Here is a 27,072-nt window from a genome sequence, read left to right as displayed (position 1 = left end):
TCATGATTGCTTTTCCCATATAAGTACAAACTCTTAGTGAGTAGAATTTTAGGATGTGCCATTTAGAAGGAAGGAAATTTCATTGAATTAATCTGCTTATGTTTTTATTTTTCCTTTTATCTCATTTCAACATATCCTCCAACTTCCTCCTCTAAAAATAATTCAACTAATGTCAACTCAACAGATCTTCTTATTTCAAGCCGCCTCAAAAAGAACTTACTGTTTAGGCTTATAAATTATATATAGTACTGTCAACTAATTTTTAGGTTCCTTATTAAAATTTCTTTTCATTCTGTTTTAATACCATTAGTTAAATCATTTCTTTTCTGGTATTTTTAAAAAATGTGTTTTCCCTGAACCCCTCTCAAATGTTTTTTCTCATCCGAAAGCTAATCCAGAAAACTCAGCCCTTTTTAATCCTGCTTTGTGGCTTAGATTCTTTTCGCCCTAGAACCACTCATGTTGATGTCTGTTATACCCATGCTGATGTAAAAACAGCCTTTGATTTGGCAGAGAAATAATTCTGCATGTAAATGATGTGCCTCTGAAGCCTAATAGTGTCAGGTGAATCATGGCAGCAGTGATTTAAGAATGTTCTCCCAGGCTGAGTGAACGCCCTATAAAAATTTCAAGATAACGATTGTCGCTTCACGCCTGTCATTAATAATTTTCTGCAAAGTTCTTTTCATGTAAAGAGGCAGTACTCTACAGTGGTCAGAGCATGAGCTTTAAAGCCAGACTACTTGAGTTATAACCCTATCGTTGCCACTGAATAGCTGCGTGACCTTGAAGAAGACACTTAACCACTCCAAGCATCACAAAATGGGGTAATATCACCTACCCCTTAGGATTGTTACAAGGATTAAGTTGGTAAAAACACATAAAGCACTTATGACACTCTCAGACACTGAATTATTACTCAAGTGTTAGCTCTTAATAGTATTTATCTCACAAAGGCACAATATCCCTTAACATAATTTTAGAAGCAGGTTTGTAAAATAAAAAGAAATTTTAGAAAAATCTAGTTCTGTAAAATATATCAACATGAAATTATGAACAGATATTGTTGCATAAAATTATATATAATCCTGGCTATTCATTTATATAATTATATAAAGGCATATAGATAAAATTATATTTATCCTTTTCTTTAACCTGAAGATATGTTTTAGTACGTAAATTCCTTTTCCAGTGACTTCCTTTGTCATTGAACTTGAAATTGCCATTGCTTCCCCTCTCAGCTTGTCTGTCTCACACCCTACCTGGCCCCAGAACATGAATCCAGTGAGGATTTATTAAATGTCTGCTCAGAATGGAGAGAACACAAAAAACGGCAGCCCCAACTAACTTCATCTGTATGGCAGGATGAATTTCCTAATTGTTTAATTGATCTAGTTTGTGTTTCTAGATAATTGTTTCCTACAGCTACAGACAAATCCATGAATTCCTGTTTCCAGCTCAAACAAATGTGCATCCATGAATCTCCTGAGAGAAACATGCTTAATTAACCAAACTTGAATACTACATAATTTACCTACGCAAAAATGATCATAATTGTTCTGCTCCTGTGGTGTTACCTTAATATTGACTCCGGAGGACTCACTGAACTCAACCCAAGATCAAAACAGCAAATAAGTGTCTAGTAATTATATAATTCAACAGAAAAAAGGCAAAAAAACTATAGCTACAGTTTGATTCTAATTACATTAAAAACTGCATTGAAATTATGTGAGAAAAACTAGAGTAAATGGTGATTCTGTTAATATAATGAAATTACAGTTTTTTCTTTTCTCCATTTTCTATATTTTTGGTGCTGACTGTACTATTTTATAATTAAAGTGTTAAATGTGTAACACTATAAAAATTTAGCTATATTTTAAATTATATAATTTTAAATTTATATACATGAGAAAGAAATTCACAGCATGGCATTTAATTCTGGTTTAATTTCCATGAGATAAACCATACAAAGATTTCTCAAAGAAATGGGAATCTTCAAACCACATTTCTATTTTGGATTATATGCAACAGATTCCCAAGTATAAAAAAATCATAAAACTAAGGCTACACATTGCACATGACCATCATATTTAAGTATTGTTTAGAAGACCATGATACTGACTTATATGAATCTGATTTAGCTTCATAGTTTCTTATCTAAAGGAGTTTTTAGAACATAGTTATCTTCAGATTTCTTACATTCTCCTTACTTTATTGCTAAATAAAAATTAACAAGCAATTTAGGACAATGACATAAATCTAGGATATTTAAAAGTACGTACAGAATGAACCTATAGGATAGAAGTTTTCACACAGCATTTGTCTGGAGTCAAATTATTTTAAATAAAATTGAATTATTTTAAATTGAATTTGAATGTGATACCAGATGCAATTACCATAAACTAAATCAGGTTATTACAAATGAAGATACTCTAACACAAAGACTTGTAGGATTTTGTTTAGATTGTCAATGGTTGCTTTATCCAAATTTTCTTCATTGTCATCCATAGTGTGCCAGACTTCAGGGAAAGGAATTGGTATCAGATGCAAAACTGGAACTCCTAACAAGAAGAAACAACTTGAAATTAAGTGCATAGTTCCAGTAAGTAAACTGAAAAGTATCATTCATCAAAGAAGTCTGAGTGGGAGCTCTGTACTATATAAACATAGCTGATAATTCATCATCTTCTGTGTACTTCCGTGTATCTTACCCATATGCTCCAAAGTCATTCATTCATTAAACAAATGTTAATTAATTCAGTTAACAATTATAAAGCACCTCCTATGTACCAGTCCCTATTTTAGGAGTTGAGGTTTCATTTGTAAAAAGGCAGAGCCCTGTCCATATGGAGATACATTCCAGTAGACAAAGATGCAAATAAACAAATACAAAAAACAGTTTTAGAAAGTGATCAAGCTTATAAAGAATAGTAAAACAAGGTAAGGAACTAGAGAATGAGGAGCACACAGCAGGGCCAAAAAAGAGATATTTAAAGTCAAGGAAGACCTCTTTGAGAAACTAACATTTAAATAGATGCAGCAAGGGAGAAAGCAAGCTGTGTGAAGATCTGAGGATGAGCATTCCAGGCAGCATTAGCAAGTGCAAAGGTCCTGAGGCAGGAGTGTGCTTAGCCTGCTTGAGAAACAGCAAGGGGGCTGGGTCAGAGCAATAATTGGAGAGAGAAGCAGGAGGTCATGTTGGAGAGGGAGAAAAGGGTCAGAAAATGGACGCCCTTGTAGGCCACAATAAAGGCTCTGGGTCTTATTCTACATGATGGAAAGTCACCAGAGCTTTAAAGCAGGGAAATAACATAATTTGATTTACATTTTTAAAAGATAACTCCTTTTCCTATGTAAAGAATAGGTAAGCAAGAGCAAAAGCAGGAGATCAGTTGGGAGGCTACTGCAAGAATTCTTGGGTTAATTTAGACTTCCAACACTGATGGAAAGGATATTGCTTCCCTAGTAACGGAAACACCAGAGTTACACTAAGTATAAGAATACGACCTAGCTCTATGAAAAAGAAGGCAGAATGTCAGAGGTATATGAGTTTGATAAATATTCCATGTGTAGGAAAAAACATAAAAGTGTCCTCAGGGATTTAGAATGACTTTCACGAAAAAATAGAAGCCATGAGATAACTGGTGAATAATTTAGTTAATCAATTATTAATTTAATGGTTCCTCACACTTCTAGATTGTTGCAAATGCACATAAAACACAATAAATATAATAGGTAAAACACACACATGTGCACACATGCATACATATACATACACACACATTACCTTTTCTTAAAAATGGAATATGATCATCCTGAATCACACCTCCATAACCATAATTCTGGAAATACCGCCCCTCCCAAGAGTGATCCTTGAGCAAACCTAATTCATGGAGTTCTTGTTCTGTGGATGACAGAAGCAGATAAACGTCTACTTTTATCTGATCAGTAGTCAGAATGCATAAAGAGTTTGGAATCCTGACCCATGTGGCCATTGTTTTTAAAACAGTATGCAGTAGAACACCCACGACAATAAATATCTGAGCTGAACTTGGGTGTAGACATTTTGCAGTAGTTCTGAGAGAAGAATCATACATGACTCCAGCTTTATAGGTGAGAACCCCCTTAAAGTCAGAAACTTAACAGAACAAGAGAGAGAAAGATAGAGAATGAGAAAACTAGAGGGAAATGGGAGACAACACAGGTGTAGATACTTAACAGATCCTCAATCCTGCACGAAGAATGCCTTAAGAGGAGATGTGGGGCCTGAAAGGGGACTACTCTAACAAAATAGGTATGGAGTAGTATGCTGAGTGACCCCTCGACGGGAAAGGGATACCTATTATGACTTGCACCATGGTTCTCAAAGTGTGGTCTATGATCAGCTGCATCAGCATCACTGGGGAACTTGCTAGAAATGCAGATTATCTGGCCCACCTCAGACCTACTGAGTCAGAAATTCTGGGGGTAGGGCCCAGCGATTTGGAGTGTAACAAGCCCTCCAGGTGATTCTAATGCACACTAAAATTTGAGACCCATTGGCCCACATTCCATCACTCCTGTCATCTTGTAACATAGAACCCATGTGTTACATGGTTACATATACCATGCGTCTATGTTACAAGACGATAAGAGATCACAAGAAGAGTTTAAGACAACTGAATGAAACTTCCCAGGATAGGGTTCTTTGAGTTGCTCAATTTAAAAGGTAAAACTAGACCAGGTGGTAGGCATTCATATGTAATATGATTTTAAGAACATAGAGAAAGCCTTTACTACCACCAAAACAATATTCCCATCTGTTTATTGATAATTATAACTCTTATATCTTAGGATACAACTTTTCCTTATACAATTAGAGATACGATTTGAAGTGTAAATACCACTCGATGAGGCAGCACAATGAGTTAAAATTACATTAGGATGTGAGTTACTGATATAAATTCATTCTGGTGGAGAAAATGAGAGAAGTGTGCAAAATCCTTGAAAGAAGGCAAAACCCAATTTCTTGAGGCTGCCATCAAAGTGAGGAAAATATGCTGTAAGGAAGTGGCCCAAGAAGCTTATATTAATACTATTATAGCAATTCTTTCAAACTAGGAATTGAAATTTGCCAAAGAGAAGCATTTGAGGTTCAGGTAAAAGTTTCTTTGAAAATAGTCTAGATCTAGAAATCGGCAAATTCTGAACTCACGGCAGAAGCATGAGTCAAGATGGCAGTGCTTTTCCCACTGCTTAGAAGAAATACAATTCTATTCTGTTCCAGGAGGCTTCTGTGGCTGGGGAGGAATTCCTAGCCTGGTGTTCTTGCCTCAGTCCTGGCTTGGATGCTACAGTAAAAGTTTATCTCATGTTCATCTCTCCCTGATGCCAGTTTTTGTTTCGTTTTGTTTTGTTTTGTGGTTGTTGTGTGTGTGTGTGTGTTTGGGGAAGTAAGGAGGGGCGTATGGAGTGGAAGTACAAAGGAAAGAAGTTATCCTTTTTTCCCTTCTCCAAGTCCCAAGCCTCTCTCTTGGGCTGTGGATATCTTGGTTGCCTGGCCTGGCCTGGCCTAACCTAGTCTGGCCTAGTCTACTCTCATTTATTTGACACTAAACCTTCTCTTAAATGACTCTTAAAGGATTTTGGCTTTCTCTTGCATCCCCATCTCCTACTCCTTTGGGAAATAGGCAGAGATTGTACTAGAATTAAAGGAAAATCATGTCTGCACAAGACAGAAAATAGAAGATGACAAAGGCAGAGATGGAAAAGAAAGGAACATTAAAGAATATCTTTAGGTATCATTATAAGGACATAACACTCATCATCGTCCAACATGCTTTATTGAATTTTCCCTAAAAATGCATTCCATATGCTTTAAAAAGGACTGTGGAAAAATATTTTCAAACTATTTCTAAGGATATGCAAATATGAAATGTAGTATTTTATGTTTCCATTTCAAAATGCAATTTCATGCAGGAAAATGAAGTGGGCCTTCTGAAAGAGATGAATGGGAATAATATACTAATCAATAAAGCAAGGAAAAAAGCCAGTAAAGTATATTACGTATTCAAATCACACACCTAAATCATAAATTCTGAATTTTAAAATGCAGTGTTTGTCAGTGGGAAGAAAACAGGTTTTATTTTTTACTAACAGTGGTGCTTACCAATTGCTTTAAGTCTATCAAACCATCTGGCAGTGTTTGGGAAAAAACTGGGAAATGTTGGGTTTGGAGCTCCAATTAAATCCAATAAAATCAGTAAATCCTAAGGGAGAAAAAATACTGTATAATCACTGTCACCAAAACACATTTCATAATCATCAATGGAAAAATAATCAGTCAAAACTAATTGCATTTTAATAACTGAGAATAAAATAGGGAGCTGTATAAACGAACAAAATGTTTAATAGCATTGTAAGTGAATCATTAGAGGGAACTTTTTAAATCTTGCTACACAATGTGGACAAATAGCAAATTATAGATTCTTCATGTAACCTTCTGTAACCCCAGAAGGATATCACTAAGGATAAACTAGAAAGAGGACATTAGGTTGAATATTTCATAGAAAAAAAAAAAAAAAGAATGCATGTGCTTTATTTTCAGATGGGAGTCCAAGTCTATCTGATCTTCTATTCCATTCCAATTAGCCATTTTATCCTTAGTCTGTAATGACATAATTGCCAAGGAGAGCACTTGGATAGTAACCATTTAGTCCTTTTAAAGCAGCATATAAGAAAAATTCCTCACATTGTAAAATGATTATAAATCAATAAAAAATGTTAAAAAAAAAAAAAAAAAGAAAAAAATTCCTTGACTGGGGCTCTGTGAGCTTAGTCTCTGGATCTCCATTTCCTTTTCTATCAAACAAGAAGCTCAAACTTGCTGATCGCTAAAGGTTCCTTCTGGTTATAAGCCTCTGTAATATACCAGAATGTATATATAACTTGTTTGAGCCATAAAACATCAGCAAGCTTGAGGACTCCCCAAAGACTCCCCCCATATTAAGAACTCCTAATTTATATAATCGAGATAAGGTGTGGGTAAATTTCTAGCATTGATCCTGACACATCAATAAGTATTTTCAGAGTCTATGACTCTAAAGATAATAGGAACTATTCACTCATAAATGATGATTAAGTTATTCATTAGCAGAAAAATGGTCTTTGAAATAGGAGTATATTCACAAGATTGGGTAAGCACCTAAGAGTTTGTTTCTGGGGAAAAATGGTCTTAACTATCACTATGGATTCATGTATTCAGATTGATAAATAACTGTGTTCCTCCTGCTGATCAACCAGATCTCTCCTCCTCTTCTGAATCCTTTTTAGTCATTTGGACAAAAGTGACTGGATCACATGCCAACTATGTTCCCCTGACCCATTATGAGCTGCCAACAGACAATGGGACGGAGAGAAAGCCAACATGTGATGTGTCGGAGTCATGGAGAACACTGAATATGGCCATTTGGACTCATTTGGTGAAGGTCAGTGATAAGGCAAAGGACAGGGATGAGTGGAGAGAGTTAGGAATAGGCTATCACTTCACAGGTAAGGTAAGGGTCAGGGATGGATGGAGCCACAGGGAAGATGAAGTCTCAAGGGTTCCAGGCAAGAGTTAGTGAGGACTCAAGTACTGAGTGAAGGTCAAATATGGGAAGAGAGTCAGAATAGGGAGAAAATTCAAAGGTGGGATAAGGGATTAGGTATGGGGTATGGACCCAGCAATGGGGATAAAAAGAAAAGGGCATGAAATGCACCCATTACTTGGTAATAGGAGCAGAGTTTTAAGGAGCATTGAAATATCTCCACCCCCATGTTGAAAACACCATATCAAAACAGACCCATCAAAATGTCCTATACACACTGGAGTCACTATAATGCTTTGAAGCTACCAGGAAAATTCTTCACTCCCATCTCCTTACTATGTTCCACTCTTACTCCATTTCCCGGGACCCAGCCTCCTCAGGCTTGATAGAGGCCTCAGAGAAGGGACTTGCTCTCTCCACCTCTATACTTACTGGGGGAGTGTGCTCCCGTGGGACCGAACTGAACCTGATGTTTCCTTATTTTGATTTTTTACATCATTCTAATTAAGCTCAGTTGAACACAACTTCTAACCCAGAATCATTCTTTTTAGCTCTGGGATTCCTCAAAAACCCAAAGCCTGCCAAAAAATGTTCTATTATAAACACTCTGCTCCAAGCATGCCATGGCAATTTTAGGTCTTTAATTGGCTTTCACTTTGGTTCCCTTTGAAGCAGAAGCTGCAGCTGCAGCACCATGAAAATTACCCGGACTCACCATGCCGTGCAGTTGGTTGGTGTCCCTCGCTCCAGGTGGGTGCGGGGTCGATGCCATCTTTGGAGCTAAGTGCCGAGACCCATACAGAGAGTCACGAGGAGACCAGTGAAGAAAAGCCTCTTCCCCATCAAAGAAAATTAGCTGGAGTGAGAGATCTGGCTTTGAGTCTGAAATGTTCTAGTTAAAAAAAAAAAAATAGAAAGGTAGCAAAAATGTTGAGGATTAAAAAACAGCATGCTTTCTTCTTAACTGGACAAAGAGATAGATACGCCACGAAGAAAAGGAAGAAGCCAAAGCAGGTGAAAATATGCCAAAGTTTATTCTGTACCATTACCTCTCCGAAAATCACACCTCCCAAAGTCTTCTTCACCCATATAAATCTCACCTTCTCCACTCCCTCTGAAAACAGAAGTCTCACATCTTTTTCTTACTCCTTAGAGAACTTTGAAACTATGGAACTGCTATAGTGGACACTGTGAAACAAGACCCAGTTCCCTTTCAGAAGGTGTGTTGTCCCTGCCGCCAGCAGAGGCGTCAGCAGAAGGCCTTCAGCTGTTAGTCCCTTTAAGGAATGGCTCGGCCATGGGGGCATCCTATATTCATTGACTGGCCTAAGCAGGTGCTGGGGGCTCTCTAAAGGGCCCTTCTACCTCCAGAGCTCCCTGGGGTTGGCTGAAGCTGTTGTTAAACCTGCATAGCAGACCAACTACTTCCTCTGCCTGATCCCATTTCCTTTCCCTCCCTGCCACAGGGGTTGAGCCAAGGCCACTCCCTACTAAGTGACTGAAATGCTAACTTCCAAGTCAGAGTGTACCGCCCAGGGAATCCAACTTGAAACAACTGCAGATCTTTCTTGCTTCTCACCTTATTTAAGTCTGCAGAGTTGTATTGAGTCTAAGTTCAAGAATCTGTCCATGGGATGCAACAGAGACACAAAGAATAGTAATTATAGCCTCTCCCTCAGAAGACCCTACACTTTAATTAGGTTAGAGAAAGATAAAACAAATACACGGGCATGGTAAAATGTATCAAGGATCTCAAATGTAACATAAAACTTCTCTAGCAGTTGGATAGAATGAGAGGTCAAATCCTTGGAGTGTCAAGGAAGACTTTACGAAAGAGACAGTATCTGAGCATAACTTAGAAGGGTGAGAAGGATTCTGATCAACTGTATACTTTCCACTGTCTGACAACAACTCTCACCTTTCAGGGTCCTTCTGGTACCCTAACCCCACAATCCTTCAACCCCATTGGAATCCCTAATCTACTGAATTGTTCACCTTTTCACAGTCCTTCGTTTGCCCAATGATGTCCTCATTTCACTCTATATTCAGCTTAAATTCCAGAGTCAATCAATCTAATTGCTCCCTGCATACATGCTCAACTCTCGTGCCTCTCTCTGCATTGGTCAAACTCATATGGCAGAAACATAACATTAAGTCCAACTCTCTGCCTGCTTTGTGCCTGCACTCATGCTGCTGAACCTGGATGAAGGAAAATGCACAACCATTTGCTCTCTCCACCTCTCTACAATACTGGGGAATGTGTTCCCATTGGACAAACAGAATCTGATATTTCCTTAGTCTTTTGTGGACAAAACTCCTCTTATCTCTCCAAGGATATTAAAATAGTGTTCTTTAAGTTATCTTCTGCTCCTGTACCTTATTTCCTCTGCGTTCATTTTTCAGCTTGTATTATATATTTTACTTTCTTTCTTTCATGCTGGAGACAGTCCTCAAATATCTGATCATGCTTTGTGTTCATTTATTAAACAATAAAATACAAAAACACTGATTAGAGACACAGATTGGTTGGCTTCACTGCAGGGCAACATGATGCCCAGTCAGTGTTTTCACTGAGGCTTCCCAAATGTCCCTGTCTATGGGTCTTTTCTATGAGGTGGTTCACATTCTCCAGAGAAGGATCCTCCAGGTTCCTATCTGATGGGTATGAGCTGGCTGCTGGCTTTCTCACGCTGGAAGCTAGGGGAGAGGATGGGGAATCTCACTGCTCAGAGTGGAGTCTTTCATCTAATACCACCTCAGTACTGCCCTCCGCTATATCTGGTGTCCCCACATCCAGAAGCTCCCTGGTTCAGTTTCTCCAGAAAAATATTCCGTCATCTCCAGCAAGGGTACAGGTGGGACACTCACTTTTCTGCCAAGTGTGGGGTGGAAATCTTACATCTCTAAGTGTTCCTTACATAGACTTTAAGAACTCTCCTACTCTACCCTCTGCCTCCTTCTGCGTTCCTTACCATCCCCTCCCATTCCTGAGCCATTCAGGATTTTGTCAGGGGACCACTGGCTTCTTCCACTTCCTTCCCTCTCTGGGGAATGTGACTTCCCTCCACTCTGATATGTCATTTGCCTTTTCTCCATTGACCTTCCATCTTCATATTGTGGTTCCCATTAACAGATGTTCCCTGGTTTCTTCAAAGATGGAATTTTCCTGATTGTTTTAGGGTGATTTCATAAGAAGGTGAAAAAATGTCTTTCTCATCTTAAAACTAAGTTATCGTTGTATGGTAATCATGTCAATTGTCTTAATATTGCTCCTTAACTAGGCCACAGGAAAAGGACAGTTTATTATATTTTGAATCTCTCGTAACTCCTGATAGTATTAAGCATAGGCTGTGTCTATCTGTATAATATGTATGTACTCAGGGCTTAAGAAGAACTACATAATTAAACAGATTTTCTCACTGGCAAAAAGTGTAAGGTACACACTTTAGTGGAGACATTCTAAGTTTCCAGTTGTCTAAGGGCCTTGACTGGTTCCAAAGTTCTAACTCCCAATCAAACAGCATAAGCATGGAATAGCAGGGCAGAGCAAGACTGCTTGGGACCAGAGACATTCTGTTAATGCCCAGGGAAGAAGCAAAAGGAGATAGTTTTCATATTCTGAGAGCTTGTAAGTTAAGGTGTCTCAGAAATGGCAATAGCTTGGTGACCCCAGTGTTCAAGGCAGTGATTAACTATCATTCTGGTCTCTTTGCACCATTTCATGTAGACAGGAGTTCACTGTTGTCGGCAGTGATCTTGAGTCCTGCAAGATCTTTTCACCATTTTCACCATTTCACCATTTTTTAGGATTGACAGGAAAAAAAAGTGACCTTCAATTTCCAGTGACTCAGCCTACGACCTTGGAGCTAGAGAACTGTGTGGTTGGATTTGTAAAGGTCTTCTAGTCTTTCTTTGTGGCAGTATGACAAATGCGTTGTTCCCAGTGTTAACAGAGTTAGTAAATTGTCTACAGTCTTTCTCCATCCAAGGCTGTATCAGCTAATGGCTGATATCAGCTAATGCCATAATAAAAAGGTGTGAAAAATCACCCCAAACTCAATGGCTTAAAACAACAATCATAAGTTCTTCAGGGTCTACAAGTCAACTGGGGACAACTGGTCTAGGCTGGGTTTGGCTGAAGAAGCTCTGCTTCACCCTGCAGTCATCAAGGTAGGCTCTGCTCCATATGCCTCTTCTCCTCCTCCTAGGACTGGCAGGCCAGCCGGGACATGCTCTTCTCATGGTGATGGCAAAGGCATGAGAGAGGAAACCCTATTGCACAAGCACATTTCCAGCCTCTGTTTGTGTCATCTACTAGCATCCCATTGGACAAGGAGAGTCAAATAACCAAGTCCAGAGTCAAGGAATGAGGAGATACCATCTGCTAAGGTAGGAGGGCACAGCAAAGTTACAAGACAAAAGAAGTGAATGTATAATTATAAGCGTGTTCCTGGAGGAGGGAAGACTACAAAGAATGGGAATGATCATCCAGTCTCCTATCCAGTCTTCTCCCAGGTCACATTCTACCACCACTTACCTAATCCATGACAGCTGAAGAACTAAAATAACTCCTTAATACAAATCTAGGTAAAGTACGACTGGAAGAATAAATCTGATACTCTCAAAGTCTGCATTCAAAATCAGTCTTTATTTTCAACTGTCCCCATCACTGTTTACTGCTATTGGAAAGGACAGTCAAAAGAATATATGTGTATCTTGTTATTGGCGATCCCCACCCAACAATTCGTTCAGCCCTTTCTATTTCTGGTCACCCAAAGCAGGTGTGAGTTGCATGGAAAAAGGTAAAGGAGCTCACCAAGAGAAAACCCACCCACCAAACAGACTGTGTCTTTAAGTCATACTTCACTTCATTTCATGTCCTTCCACTAGAAATGCAAATATGAAATGTTAATCTTTTACATCAGCTTCTGAATTCTCTCACCCAACTGCTGGGAAAGGATGTCAGTTCAAGCAGGGCAGAGCATGGGACAAAGACATTATAGAAGGTTCAGAAAACAAAACAAAATGAAAAACCAGTGAAAAGGATACCAAGAGGTTATAAACAATTCTTGCTCTCTTCAAGTTCAGCATGTCCAGCAAAAATAGAACCAAATATCTCTATTACTTGCATTACAAGATAAACCTTTTATTTCTTTACCGCCATTGTATCAAAGGCTAGCGCCTTCGTAAAACTTTGAGGGGAAAAAAAGGTATCCGTTGCAAGTGAACAAAGTTTTTTGTCTTTGCTTTGTTGTGTTTACTTAGTTATGAGAGATAGCTGAACAAAATGTCTTCGTCTAGCTTAGCACTTTTTTCCAATATACCCTTAAGAACAGAGACTGAAATAACATCTGAGAGTCCCAGAAGTATTTTGAGCTGAGAACGTAACAAAAGCTTTGCTATGCTACATAAAATTAAGCCGAGATTCACAGATAATAACAATAATGCATTTCTGCTTCATGCTTTTCATCTTGATATGTCTGAATTACCTACTCTCTTCTTCCAAACCACTTGGCAGAAACTCCCTCCCCCAAATCAAGGCCACCATCTCTCAGATTAGAAGGTGGTGATGTTTCATGACTATATAAACAAGAAGAAATAAACGTAGTTCTCATACATATTCCTGTATCAACCTTCCATATTCTTCATTTTCCACAAAAAAAAAAAATGTTGCTTTTAATTTGATGTGTATTCCTAACTAAGAAATCAGGAACCAATTAATAAATACAGTCATGGATCTTAGGTTATTGCCCATGGTTGACATTTTAAATAATGTAATCTCCTAATTAATATTATTTCAACCTCATTTCATGTTGCAACAAATTAGTAAAAAATGTATAGGAAGTCTACATTTCTAAATGGCTTTCTCACTCCCCCAAGGATTCTAGAATTCACTCTGAGTTTCTGCTAATGTGTTTTATCCCAGGAATCTACAAGAGGGAAATAGATACCTTCAAGGAAAGAAGTTGCTTGTCTAAGGCCCGGGCAAGTTCCAGCATCATCGCACATGGCACGGCTGAATCAGTGGCTCCCACAAACACTCTGTTGTCCCAATGGGGAAAATACTTGGAGTCATAGTGACAGGCGAGGACCAAGTGTCTTTTAGCCATAGGATTGAGGGTGCTGATGATGTTTGAAAAAGACCGGTATCCGTAGGGTGTCTGACTCAAGAAGGTGTCTACTTCTAAGACCCAGCCAGCTTGAAGTCTCTGAATTCTCTGCATGATGTGCTGATCAAAACAAAAACAAAAATTTCAGATCTAGACAGTTTTCATCTGAAACATTTCAAATGTTTCAGAGATTTTTATGTAATGCCTTTCAAGTTAAAAATGCAATACATGCTTATTGTATTAATAGCAAGGATGTTTCAAGGAAAAAGTTAATCCTCTCCCTCTTTCCTAACCTCCTGCCAGTGCAACCTAACCAGTTGTTAATAATACCAATGTTAATAATCTGATATGTCTCTTTCCACACCCTTCTTCTTGTTTATACAAACATGTACTAGCACACAAACTCATATATTTGGCAGAGGAGTGTGTATTTTTATGGGAATAGAATTCTACTTTACATATTACTCTGTCCCTTGCACTTCTCATTTAATAATGTATCGTGGACATTTATATATGTCAGGAGCTAGAGATCCAGCTCAGTGTATATTAAAGCCCACCTTTAATATTTCTAGGAAGATAACAAGGCAGGTTTGAGAAACTAGATATACCAGGGTGGGCCCTACAGGTCATAACTTCCACTCTAAGCTCTTTGAGGGTGAGACTTGCACACTGTTAGCTCTTTTTGTCCCAAGCACTTAGCGTGTACCCCAAGTTCAGCAAATACTTCATAATGTAACGAAACTGACAAGAGACACTAATGCTCAGCTGTTAAAGATAATGTACAGGGAGTCCCATGACAAGGGGACGGCTGGGGGACATTTGAGGTTCTGCTATGCTAAGAATCAGTAAGCAACTCTGAACCATAATCACATATCAAGCAGTTTTCTCTTTGTGTTCAAGGCAGGTCCAGAGCCACTGCAAACGCTGGTGAAAATAAGAAAGAATCTCTTTTCCCAACTTTACTGGTCATTTTGGACTTTGTGAGCAATATAGTGGCTGATAGGAAGAAGCAGCAGATGGAAAAGAAACACTGTTTCGGGGACCAGAGGTGTCATCCTAAACAATCTAGAATTTGTGGTGTGAGAAGTTACAGGTGAGTTCATTGCTGTTCCATTTGCCCTTTCCTATCTTTATTTTCCCTTTGCTTCATTTCCCTCCTTTCCTCACTACATTCCATTTCTTTTCTTGACATATTATGCAGATTTTTGTAAACTGCCTTAAAAATTTTTTTTAAGTCACACAACAAACTAACCATCAACATATCCGGCAATTTGTTCCACAATGAACATCCAGTGGGGATGGACCTTGAGGTGATAAACAAATAACTTATAATGACTGGAAAAGAATGGGAGGTTTTTTTCCCCAAGGAAATACAGGATTTTCTAGCCTAGCCAAGTTTGTGTGACCTGCCCTAACTAATGTGACATGACACGTAGGCAAGGGCCTTGGAACAACTGTGGCAGGAAGCTTCCAGGAAGAGGAAAACTAAGCCAGAAGGAGGACAGTGATTCTACAGTCAGTCCTGCAAAAGCCAAATAAACAAACAGTTTCCCAGATATTCACTCCTCGCTTTCTGTCCGGAGGTGGACTTTGGCCTAAAGAGCATGTACACACAGTACCTTACCTTTTCTATTCTACATTACACGTTGTCTTTTCATGTGATAATTTTTTAAAAGTCTTTATAACCTTTTTGAAATCATCACTTGTATCTTATTTGTTTTGTTACTCTCCACAATTCTTAGTACCGGGCTTTGTTCACAGTAGGTGATCACTAAATACGGGTTGGTTATAACTGAGTTATTTTCCATGAGAATATACAAAACTGTATGATATAGAATATGAGTAGTCTGACTAGAGAGAAATCACTGCTCATTTAAGACAAGTTTTCCACTGAATTTGAAAATAAGTTATCCCCAGACTTTGGGGAAAAGAAATTTTTCCATAAAAGGGTCATCTGAAAAAAAAGAAAAACATATCCTCCAGAACATCTGGTATCCAGATGATGAACTGCTTCACAAAATGTCTTTAATACCAATAGCAGCCTGCACACTTACCAAATGAATTGGGATTTTTAAATATATATATATATATATATATATATATATATATATATATATATATATATATATATCTGTTAGCTTTGCTCAGTTGAAGTCTCACACACAACTCATTCCTCAACCTCACTGAACAGATCTTGGCCATAATTTCTGGTATCTGTGTTGACATTAAAATCCACAAAAGCATCATCAAATGCCCCCCAAAAGAGTTCTCCCTGAAATAACCTTTTTTATTCAGTATAAATATTTTTATTTATCTTAGCAACTGATTCCTTCATAAACAATCAAATTGGCTGCATAATCTAATTATGTCACCAATAGGCCTTATTGTTGTGCTTTTGGCTTTCAGATTTAGTCTGCAAGTTCCCACTATAATTCTCTAGAGTAGGCTCCAAAAACTACTGCTCTTCTCACTAGACTGCTCCTAAACAGGGAGTGCTTGGCTGTGAGAGAGAGTCTAAAGCAGCTGGGCTTCCCTCACTGCGGGTAGCAAAAGCCTGGGCCCACCAGGCACACTAAAATGCAATTTAGAATATAGATCATATTTTGGATTACTATGCATCTATCTTTTTAAGTGGGGAAGGGAGAAAAGAGACAAATAAGGAGAGACAGACTGAGACAAAGAGAGATGCAGGTTGAGTAGAGAGAGAAAGAAGAGGATATAAAGAGTGGTGGAGACAGGGAGAGAGAGATGGAGGGGGAGGGTGGAGAAAAAGAGAGGAAGAGAGAGGAAGATAAAAGTAAACATGACATTCTACTTCCTGGGGAGGAAGGCCCCAGGGGATTTTAGGTTAACATTGGTGAATGATCCTGGGTTGAATTAATTAAACTTAAATTCTCATCTCCAAGTTCTGAAAAACAATGCCACTAGTAGACTAGATTTGCTTGGAGGAAGCAAATCCTGCAGTATTTGCAATAAGTCTGCAAATAGACCATGATCAGGATGCTGAATCCTGCCACTGGGGACAGGTATCTCTCTCCTTTTGCGTGGATATATTAGTCTCTCTGGCTCCAAGCTGAAAGCCCGCCATTCAGGGTCCTCCGTTCAGGGACACACATCCTTCACTGAAGAAGCCAGCTTCAGCCACTCAGATGCACTGGACATCTATGGAGGGTTTTAACCACCAAGTTTCTAGCTTGCCTCTTTTAGACAGTTTCTGGCTTGCTCCTTAGTGAGACTCTGTCATCCTGATTTTTTAAATTTACTTTTTATTCCTCTCTCAACTATAAATCACTGAAATCCTCCAAAATTTAATATCTTCAAAGTATTAAATTTACAAATAATCTTCTCAAGCAAAAATATTCTAAAAATCCAACAGGCAGCCTTAGACCCATTGATGAGAGACAATAAAAATCCAGACTATGGGATATTGTTCCCATATTATCCTCTGAAAGGGAATTCATAGCAATGCACATCTTCATGGATAACTGCAGATGTTAATCCACTAATCAATTTTATATCAAGTCCACATTTTTCAGATTTTACAGTTTTTTCTAGTCATAAACACTGAAACTGTAAATTATAAAATATCTGATCTATTGCTCAGAAATGCCTTGGGAGAAAAAAATAACTTTCCACTGTTCTTGTTTAAAATTATTTCTGAGTGAAAGGTACTAATCCTAGTCAAATTAAAGCCATTAGTGTAGTTTCTGCATAATAACTCAGTGTCATCTACCTCCTCTTCAAAGGGGAACCCTGTATCTTCCACAGCCGAGGAGACAGCTTTCTTAAAACTCATGGTAATTTTCCCCCTAAAATTATAAAACTGAATCTCTTAAGTGAGATTTCTAACACAACCATCCTGTTAGGATTACTGCTGTGTCTACCAGACCATGTATAGGCAGCCAGCAGCAGTGCCCAGCACATTCCCAAATACTGTCAATAAACTTCTCACTTGCCTCCTCCCCACATGACACGGAAGCTGCCATTATGGATTCCGTAACACTTTTAAATGCATATGTATTTTAAAAATCACAATGGAATCTATGTAGATTATTTGTGCAATTGATTCTGTTGAAGCTAAATAAAAATACTGCCATCAAAATAGCAATATTCTAGGGGGGTAGGGTATAGCTCAAGTGATAGACTGCATGCTTGGTATGTATGAGGTCCTGGGTTCAATCCCCAGTAACTCCTCTAAAAATAAATAAATAAACCTAATTACTTCACCCCACCAAAAAAAAAAAAAAAAATAGCAATATTCATTGTGCTTATGGGTTTTTAGAAGCCACAGGCAAGGAACCTCGGGTCTGAGGTATGCATATATATTTCTGGGTACATATTTGGGCTTCTGAGCAAATGGTATGGGGAAATGAAAAAGGTGGGGCTGAGTGAGCACTATAGACCTAGTATTTTTCTAATCAGGAACTGAGGGTTTTGGAAAGATCCAGTAAGTTCCCTGAGCTTCTTTTAAGAAAATGCTTGGGAGATGAGACCCAGGGGATATCACTGAAATGAGTGGTATGCGCCTCACTCTCCAACTTGGGCTGAGAAGACACAGAGCTGGAGACATTTGTGAGTACACACTGCAGAGCTGGTCTCTCCCAGCCACCACTCTCCAGTGACTGGGAGATAGAGGGTCAAGCAGATTGGGGTCCAGATTCTGGCCTCATCACTACCGTGTGTATAATCTCGAGCAAGTTAATTCCTATGCCTAAACCTTAGGTCTTTTAAAATGTGTAGCACTGGAAAAATAATTGTCTCCACATGGTGGCATTATCGTGAGAACTGAATAAGATGACCTGTGCAAAGAGCCCCATAAAGTGCCTGACCTGAAAAAAGTGCTTGATGAAAGTCAGTTATCATCACAATTCCTCACTTGGCCTAAAGCTTAAAAAGAACTAAAGTGCCTTTGGGTTTCCACCACTGAATTCCTTAGGAGACGTAGAAGCTGTTTGGATGGAAGACAGGAGGCTAATGGGGCAACAGACAATGGTGTCTGGGCTAAACTTGAGAAGCAGAAACCTTATACTGGGTAGAAGGGAAGAGCCCAACATCTGTGCCTGCTGGGCCTCTCAGGTGTCACTCTGTCCCAGCAGTGGAGGGCCAAGGTGTTTGCCTGAAGAATTAGGCAAGTGGAGTTGTCTCAGAGAAGGATATGAGAGGCCAGTCTCCCAGTCCCTTCCCAAGCTGCTCTTTGAAATGGAGCTACTTTGGGAAAAAACGTCATTCAGAGATGGGGTTTGAGATTGCTTAAGAAGACTGTCACTGAGGAGGCAGAGACATTCAAGGTCTAGCCTACTTTATGGCTTAATATACCCTGTATAGCAGTCTTTTCCAAACTGGTAAAATCAGTGGGTCTTGAAATCAGCTTAGTGGGTCATGACCAGTTTAAAAAAAAAAAACAAACTAGTAAAATAGAGTTAACAATATCAGAGTAGATTGCAGGTAATAGAAGTATTTTTCATGAAACTTCTGGATCAGTTAAATCTATCTTTAGGTTTCTGTGTATAAAATATAAAATATATGTGCGTGTATATATATGTGTGTGTGTATATATATATATATATATATAATTTTTTTAACCATACATCAGAGTCAGAAGTATAAGAAGCACTGCACTGGAGAAAGTAACTTATCACTGTTCTTGACTCTCCTTTTAGGAAGAAAACAATTTTCCAAAGGGGACTGAATGCCTGTAAATACAGTAACTCACTCTTGACCCAGAACTGTTAAGCAAGGACTGTCCAATTCTGTTGATAACTGGGTGTTGAGGGTCCAGGAAAACATGGTTGGGTGCCTGGGGGTGTGTTAGAGAAATGATGAAGAGTTGAGTACTTAGTACCCTGTCTGAAGACCAGACAGAGACTTGACACACTAAATTGGTTTAGGTTAACGTGCACCTCTTAATTCAGAACAGATATTTACTCTCAGTTGTTTGGTTTTTTTAGATTGCTTATTCTGGTGAAGAATGAGATGAGATGACAGATCTGAATTTTAGACAACTCAGACCTTCGGGGACAGCATTCTCTCTGGCATGAAAGCAAAGTATTCAACAACCTTTGGGTTTGCGCACTGCGTTCTCACCTGGCGAGCAGCGTAGCTTCCAGGGGATCCGGGATACCGCTCTATCAGCAGTGGCCTGTAAGTCATTTTGCCACATTTTAGAAATGCTGGTGCCTTCTGCAGCTTGCCGAAGAGATGACACATTCAGAAGGGCTGGTTGGTGATAATTCTGAGGATTAAATAAAATTATTTAACTGGCTATCATTTCATAATATGTTGAAGACTTACTTACCCTGAGACATTTGCGATTGTGAAATAATCGCTTTGAACCACAAAATAAAGGGATAGCTCTTAGATGATGCAAAATAAATGAAACCGCTCAACTTTAAAATTTAGCCCCTTAGATCTAGAAGTTAAACTAATTGTTTTGGCAGCTTGTTTTTAAAACAGAATTAAGGTCATGCTTTGAACCTGAGAATTAATAGTTAACACTTATATCCTGTGTAATAATTTTGGAACAATTGCTTTGTAAGACTAAAGTTTAAAAATACCAGTTGTTGATATCCTAGTCTTAAGAAAACTCAGTATTTCAAAAACTACAGCCAAGAAAACAATATACTTTGTTAGCATAATTGCTTTATAAAAGCCAGGGTGCTTTTACAGAAGAAGCATACTCTTGGGGTGAAAAAAGCTGGATTCAAAGTTTTCAGCTGCTATTTATAGGCTCTATGACCTTGGATAGGTCCCTTAACTTCTCATTACCCTCAAAATACTAATAAAGTAATTTCAGTTAGATCTGCAATGCCCAATCTGGTAGCCACTAGCCACAGGTGACTATTAAGCTCTCAGAAAGTAGCTCCTCAAAAGGAGGTGTGCTTTAAGTGTAATACACATACTGAATTTCCAAGACTTAGTATAAAAAAAAAAGTAAAAGTAAAATATCTCAATAATTTTTATAGTGATTACATGTTCAAATGATAATTTTTGATATATTGAGTTAAATATAGTATTAAAATTAATTCCACCGATTGCCTTTGACTTTTTTAATGGAGTTACTAAAAAATTTTAAATCACCTATGTGCTTCTCATTATATATTTCTATTGAACAGCTCTAACTTAGATGATTTGCAGTTCCTTTCAGCCGGAGCTTGATGATTCTGTACCCTAGTAAATATCACACTTTTTATCTCCAGTTAAAATTATTTTAATATTCTACTAATGCTCATACTCTTTGGTATACTTATATATTAACTAAGTGAACCTTAATTTAAGTAGCTAAATAACATAACATTCAAATTTGTATTTTGGATATTACTTTACACATGCTGTATTTTTTTTATGATACTAGTAATGTTGAATCATCCATTCATTACATGTTTCTCAGGCACTTGATGATGGAATGTGTTACTCCTGCCCACTGGGAAGTGAGTTGTTGATCAGATGATTTCTTCCCTAAGGGGGATGATGATGTAACAGAAATTCTTTAGAATGCAAAACAGAACAGACAGAGTAAGCCCTGTCTACTTTATAGCTCTTTCCAAAACCACTGTAAGTTGAATATGTCTAAGTTATCATTTGAGAAACTGTGGAATTAGAATGCTTACTGCTAGTTACTTACACTCATCTGTACTTGGATACGCCTCAGCATTACTCTCCAGTATTATCATGCAAAGAGCATGAGCTGTGGGTTCAGACAGACCCCTTTTAACTCAGCTGCTCAACTCAACTTCCACCATTTACTAGCTGTAACTCTGGCCAGGTTACTTAACCTTGTTAAGGCTTAATTTCCTCATCTGTAAAAAGGAAGTAATAACACTTGCTTCCTAGGGTAATTATAATTAAGTGAGCTAATATATGTAAATTGCCTCAGTAAATATTCAGTAAGTTTTATTGGTTCTGTTACTGTCCGTCGAACTCTAAAGAGCTATAGAATTTCGAGCTGGAAAGGCCACTTAGAGATGGTTATAATCGAACCTCCTTGATTTATGTCAGTGGAAGCTGAGGGTCATAGAAACCAGCTGAGTTTCCCAGTGTCGTAGGAGACTTACAGGTAAGTCTGAGAAAAGATCTTGGTTCTGTAGTTCCCAAACCCTGTGCTGGCTCTACTCTGCCTCCCTGCGTAATCCATGAACTTCCAGGGCACTCCCAAATATTGATGCTGTGCCTAAACAGCATACAGTTTGTGTTTATTTACTGGTTATACATTTTAAATATATTTCCTTAATAAATTTGTTGCTGCAGCCTTTAAATTCCTTGGTACCTCCAGGATCTAAGTCCTCGTGTTAACTCTCAAACAGCACTTTGAGAAGAAAGAGGGAGCTAAAAGACAAAACAGTAAAGATGTGAGAAGTGAAAAAAAAGAAAATGGAGGCAAGAAGTCAGAAGACTTAGATGGTTAATTATTGCTTAACCCAGCGAACAAGAGCCAGCTGGTCTCTCCTGCTGCCTCACCAGCCCCATGCAAGGCCACTCGCCCCAGCTCACTGTGCTTCAGTCACCCTGGCATCCTTCCAGGCCCCAAAGCAGTGTGGGGCTCAGCCCTCCTGGGGCCTTTGCAGTGTGGTGCCTTCTACCTTGAAGGCTTTCCTCTTCCTCCTCAGCTGGCTAACTCCTGCTCACTTCAAGATGTAGCTTAGAGGCCTTGTGTGTTTACTTGTTTAAAGTCTGATTTCATGCAAGATGTCAACTCCAGGAGGACGAGAACTCTCTTATTTTCCACTCTCTCCCAGAGCCACACAGTGCCCGGCTCATTTGGCACACTCAACAAATATTGGATGAATTCATCAAATATAGAATTGACAGATGAATGATCTTTCTACAACAAACTTCACTAAGATGATGTTTACATAATAATAAGTAAAACGGGCATGTGTGACATCAGAAATATGAAATCAGTTGAATGCACAGAAATTATAAAAGCAGGAAAGACAAGCGGCTGCCTGCTGCAAAGGGCCAGGAAGTGCCGTGGTTCAATGCTGGTGGGCTTTATTCTTTTTAAATTTTTGAGAGTTGATGCTTGTGATGACTGAAGAGTTGGGTTGGCCCAGGGCAGTCACTGTGACAGTCAAGAACTATCGTGTCAAAGATTGTTTGACCAAGGGCTCCTTTCCTATTTACTGTCCATTACTCTATCCCAGAACCTACTTCGTCCCTGTTGTCCTTCACTCACAGTGAAAGGAAATCAAGCTGATGTTTAAATGGCCAATTTATGGAGGCTTGAAAGAGTTCCTAAAAGATTTAAGAAAAAACGGGAACAAAATAAATAACCCTCCAGCATTTCTACCTGTAACAGTCATCGTGGATGAAACATAGTCGACAAATAGCACCAAAAAACACTTAACTGATGAATAAAGGGTAAGCTCATCAGACAGGCCCATTAGTGCTCCTGAATACAGACTTACCTGTGTTGATCCTCAATCTCCTGGGCTCACCTATTTAATTAATATACTTCAGTAAAGAGCCCTCCTCTCCCTGCCCCTCTGGGAATGAAGATGCCCCTATGAAGTCACAGAGATTAAAAGCTTCCCAATCAGTGAAGGACACAGAGAGGGAAAAAGCCACACTCCGTTAATTACTTAAGCCTTTCTCCTCATTAAAGCCCTGTATGGAGAAGCATTTGATTTTCCCAACCTAAATGGCAACCATTCAATTTTTATGGAGGCTGACTCTCAGAACTCAAAACATACAACTATCTATGTGGAGATGAGAAGAAGGAGTAAGAGCAGAAACCTGGAAAGATATGCGGGCTGGGCATGAGGACAGAAAATGAGGCAAAAACTGTGTAGCCCAATGTTAAATGCCAACCCCAAATTATTCTAGGTTTATTTCAGTTAAAAAGCATGTAGACAATTTTCTACTGGTACAGGCATTCTCAGAGGAATGAGTCTCTATTACAGCCCCTGCTTTGTCTTTTCATCCAGGCAGAAAGGACAATAAGTCTGCTTCAGGTGACAAGAATCTCTCCACTAAAAAAAGTATGAACCAGATATCCTACAGCATCTCCTCTGGACTAATCACATGGTGCCAGACCCAAGAGGGGTTTAATTACATAATTTGTAGAGCTGACCCAGCTTGCAGAGGGATTTGAAGTCCCAAATCATTGAATTCAAGGGCAATCATTACAAAAGCACAGCCAATTCAATTTCAGCTTCTATTCCATATAAGCATCTCCCAGACAGTACTCAGATTAATACCTGTGTCTACTGCAAATTCAACCCAGCCAGCATTTACTGAACTCCTTCTGTGTTCGATGCCACTGACATTACAAATGCAGTTGTGGAACAGTTGGGAACTGAATAAGATAAAGTTCTGACTTTAAATGCTAGCAGCCTTCTATCTAAAAGCAAAATAGTGCAGGCTTTGAAAACAATTTATGGCCAAATCCTAGCTACCTCACTTACTAGCTGTGACCCAGAAAAGTGTCCTTATCTGTATAATGGATGTCATAGTACTTAACCTGTTGGAAGAAGCTCAAAATGGCACATTTTCTTTATCCCTCTACCAACACCCGGCCTACCACTGGCTCCCTGTTCTTGCCTTGGAGTCTCCGTTGCTGCTTCATGATTCATAAGAATCATGATGGGTAGAGAGGTGGATAGCCAAGGACTTTTAGAACCATGGAGGAGGGGAACCCTAAGGACTTTTAGAACATATGTGGCTCCAGAAAGCAGAAGAATGTGAAATGCTAGAGAGAACAGTAACTGTCTTCCAGAACTACCCTGGAGGAGGACTCCTAGATTTGGCCAACTCTCCTGTGCGAGGATCCTCTTTTCAAAAAATCTGCCCCTCTACCCTCAATGTGACTTGAATTTTTCTACTTTGCCTTAGTTATAATAAAGGAAAATTCTACCAATTAAAATACATTGGGTCCTGGTTTTACGATAGACAAAGCTGGGAAACAACCTAAATATCCAACAATAAAGGGAGTTTAAGGAAAGATGATTTTCTACTGTAATCATGGTCAAGTTTCCTCATCTGTAAGTTGGATATGAATGTACCCTCCTCACAGGGGCACTGTGAGGTTCAAGTGAGATGCTTTTATAGAGAATACCTGGTACCCCTGATGCCAATGCTCCTAAATAGACACCTGTGGGCCCACCTATGAATCTAACAACTGAAAATATTGCTTTTATGGAAAAACTATTTACAGGTTTCAAATAAGCAAATCACAGTCTTCTGAACACAACCATAAGCTAGAGTTGAGCTGTTTTTACATATTAGATCCCACTGGAAGAGGCATACCTTTATTTCAAAGCAAAGAAAATGGATTTCAAAATTCATCTTTTACCACCCCTGACCTTTCCAGCAGACCAGTGTACCAAGGGCACACCTTACACGATTAAAATAGCTAAATGCCAGGTAGTACAGGAAGGCATGTATTTTAACGTGGATTAATTAACCTCCAAGGCTGCAAACTGTACTGGCCACCTGGAAGACTTTATGAAAACTTGGAGAGTAAGGCTCCCTCTAACTAATCTGGCTAATTTTGTCACCTGCCTCATTTGCTTGCACCATATGAAAGGATACAGTTTCCCAACAGAATAGTGATTAGAATATTAAATCACTGTTCTTAAATATAAAAGGGATTCCTGCTTTAAAAGACAAGTCTCAAAAGTTAGAGTCTCATTAATTTAAAACATTGTGAGAATCCAGCACCTTCTCCCACCCACAAATTTATCCTGCCTGTAAACAATCCCTCCAGAGTTACTCCTTCAAACAGTCCCTACTTTACTTATTCCCATCCATTTCCATGTATCATAAAGACATTTGGCACAGCTCCACATTCTGGTAGTTGATGCCCCATTCCCCATTTCTGGCTAGGAAGTTACTCATGATGGAGTAAAGGAGAAGATTAAGTTTATAACTCTGTTTCTTAATGGACATCACTCCTGCTGAACCCCAATGGGAAATTTTTCTTATAATGAAGTTATTCTTGAGTTGACTTCCTCATTCTCATCAGGTTCCCTACAGCTGGTGGTGTCCATGTGTAAGTGGGGTATGTTGTGGTCCTTGAATGGTGAAGCTGTAAGTATAGCTCAGAGAACTGAAATGGGCCATTCATATACATATGTCTGTGGCTGGGGAGGATGAGCATGTGGGTCAACAGAGGGCCTGTGCATTCACAGAGTGTCCTGTATTTTAAACCTGTGAGTCAATACTGTGGCAGGCTGTAAGCGTTTAAAAGATCTGTTCAACAACATTGTCAAATTTACAACCCTTTACTTTGCTGCTTTTCTTAGTATCTTTAAAAGTATATTACCATTTTACTCCCCTTTACTTTGCTGCTTTTCTTAGTATCTTGAAAAGTATATTACCATTTTAGTCCAATACTATTAACTTTTGCTTAAGTCCCTAGCAATTTCAGGATTTCAAAACTATCACACAAAAAAAGGAAATTCTTGTAAATACTTCACAAAGACGGAACTTGCAAACCACTTTCACCGTTAAGTTCCTTACATGAAATCTTCACCTACAACTCGATACATTTATCTGACAATTGCATTTTACTCTTTTAAGGAAAAAAAATATTTTAAAGTAAATCGGGTCTCCAGTTAAGCTCCTTCATTCGGAGATGATCCACTTAAAAATCTAAAAGAGACCAATAGTAATACACGTCCGTGCCGAGACAGCATGGAAACTTCAACGTCGCGAGGACTTCCGTGGATGCCGGGGCGAAGGAGCCGTGGGCACACCCCCCAAGCGCGCCCCGCACCCTGGCGACCCGGAGCGCAGAGACCGCCGGCCTCGCGTGTGCCGAAAGGGCGGTGGCGCTGCGATGCGCCTTCACCTCCCTGCGCGGCCACCGCCAGCGAGTCACACTTCCTGTGCCTATCGGTACCCACATCAGACCGCAGCCGAGAGGAGGCTGGTGACATCACCCTGCTCCGGTGGCGTTCCCAAAGCAGCCCCGAGGCCAGCGAGGCCCCCAGGCGAGGACGCAGAGCTCCGACTTCTCCGGACGCCGGGGCCACGGGCTCTGCCCCGCCTCCCATCCTGCCTCGGTGGGGCTTGCGGGACCCCGCAAGAGCCGCCCGCGTACAATCACGCAGCAGCAGCTACTCACCTTCTCCTGTGTCCAGGCTGCCGCGCCCCGACTGATCCCCCAAGCCGCCAGGGGCAGGGCGGTTACCAGCAGCAGCAGGTGGAGAGTGCCCAGGACGCGCCGGTCCCCGCCGCCTGCCATCTCTCCTGAGCTGTCTGGGCGCGGGTTCCCAGAGCTGCCGGCGGTCACGAGCTCGGGAACGCGCGTCCTTCGCCTTCCCCCGTCTCCACCCTTGGGTCGACTGCGCCCGCCTCCCCATCGTCTCCTGGTCGCCTCCCCACTGCGCTGCGCAGGCCGTAGCCCTGGCTCTCTCCACCCCCACCCCCTACCTTAGCTGTCCTGGGAGGCA

The 27,072-nt window shown here is 39.7% G+C and overlaps 1 protein-coding gene and 1 long non-coding RNA gene across 3 annotated transcripts; one reads left to right on the top strand and one right to left on the bottom strand.

Annotated features, from left to right (window-relative positions):
• Positions 1 to 1,926: 1,926 nt before the first annotated feature.
• On the bottom strand, positions 1,927 to 26,973 carry QPCT (glutaminyl-peptide cyclotransferase). The gene is given in 8 exon segments (XM_006181067.3): positions 1,927 to 2,561; positions 3,788 to 3,904; positions 6,149 to 6,248; positions 8,284 to 8,460; positions 13,520 to 13,798; positions 19,763 to 19,816; positions 19,818 to 19,910; positions 26,745 to 26,973. Coding segments are annotated over 8 exon segments (1,086 nt in total). The 5' UTR covers positions 26,865 to 26,973; the 3' UTR covers positions 1,927 to 2,415.
• Positions 2,506 to 19,749, top strand: LOC116668937. Of its 2 annotated transcripts, XR_004326234.1 has the most exons (5): positions 2,506 to 2,602; positions 7,312 to 7,466; positions 11,777 to 11,957; positions 14,579 to 14,771; positions 19,627 to 19,749. It is a non-coding gene; the product is annotated as an uncharacterized LOC116668937 (long non-coding RNA). The 2 variants fall into 2 exon arrangements; XR_004326235.1 differs by lacking the exons at positions 14,579 to 14,771; positions 19,627 to 19,749 and adding an exon at positions 13,495 to 13,569.
• Positions 26,974 to 27,072: the final 99 nt, after the last annotated feature.

This window comes from Camelus ferus, chromosome 15, assembly GCF_009834535.1.
Source record: "Camelus ferus isolate YT-003-E chromosome 15, BCGSAC_Cfer_1.0, whole genome shotgun sequence".
Classification (NCBI taxonomy): domain Eukaryota; kingdom Metazoa; phylum Chordata; class Mammalia; order Artiodactyla; family Camelidae; genus Camelus; species Camelus ferus.
Note: the sequence above shows the minus strand (reverse complement) of the source record. Positions and strands in the feature narration are given on the sequence as shown.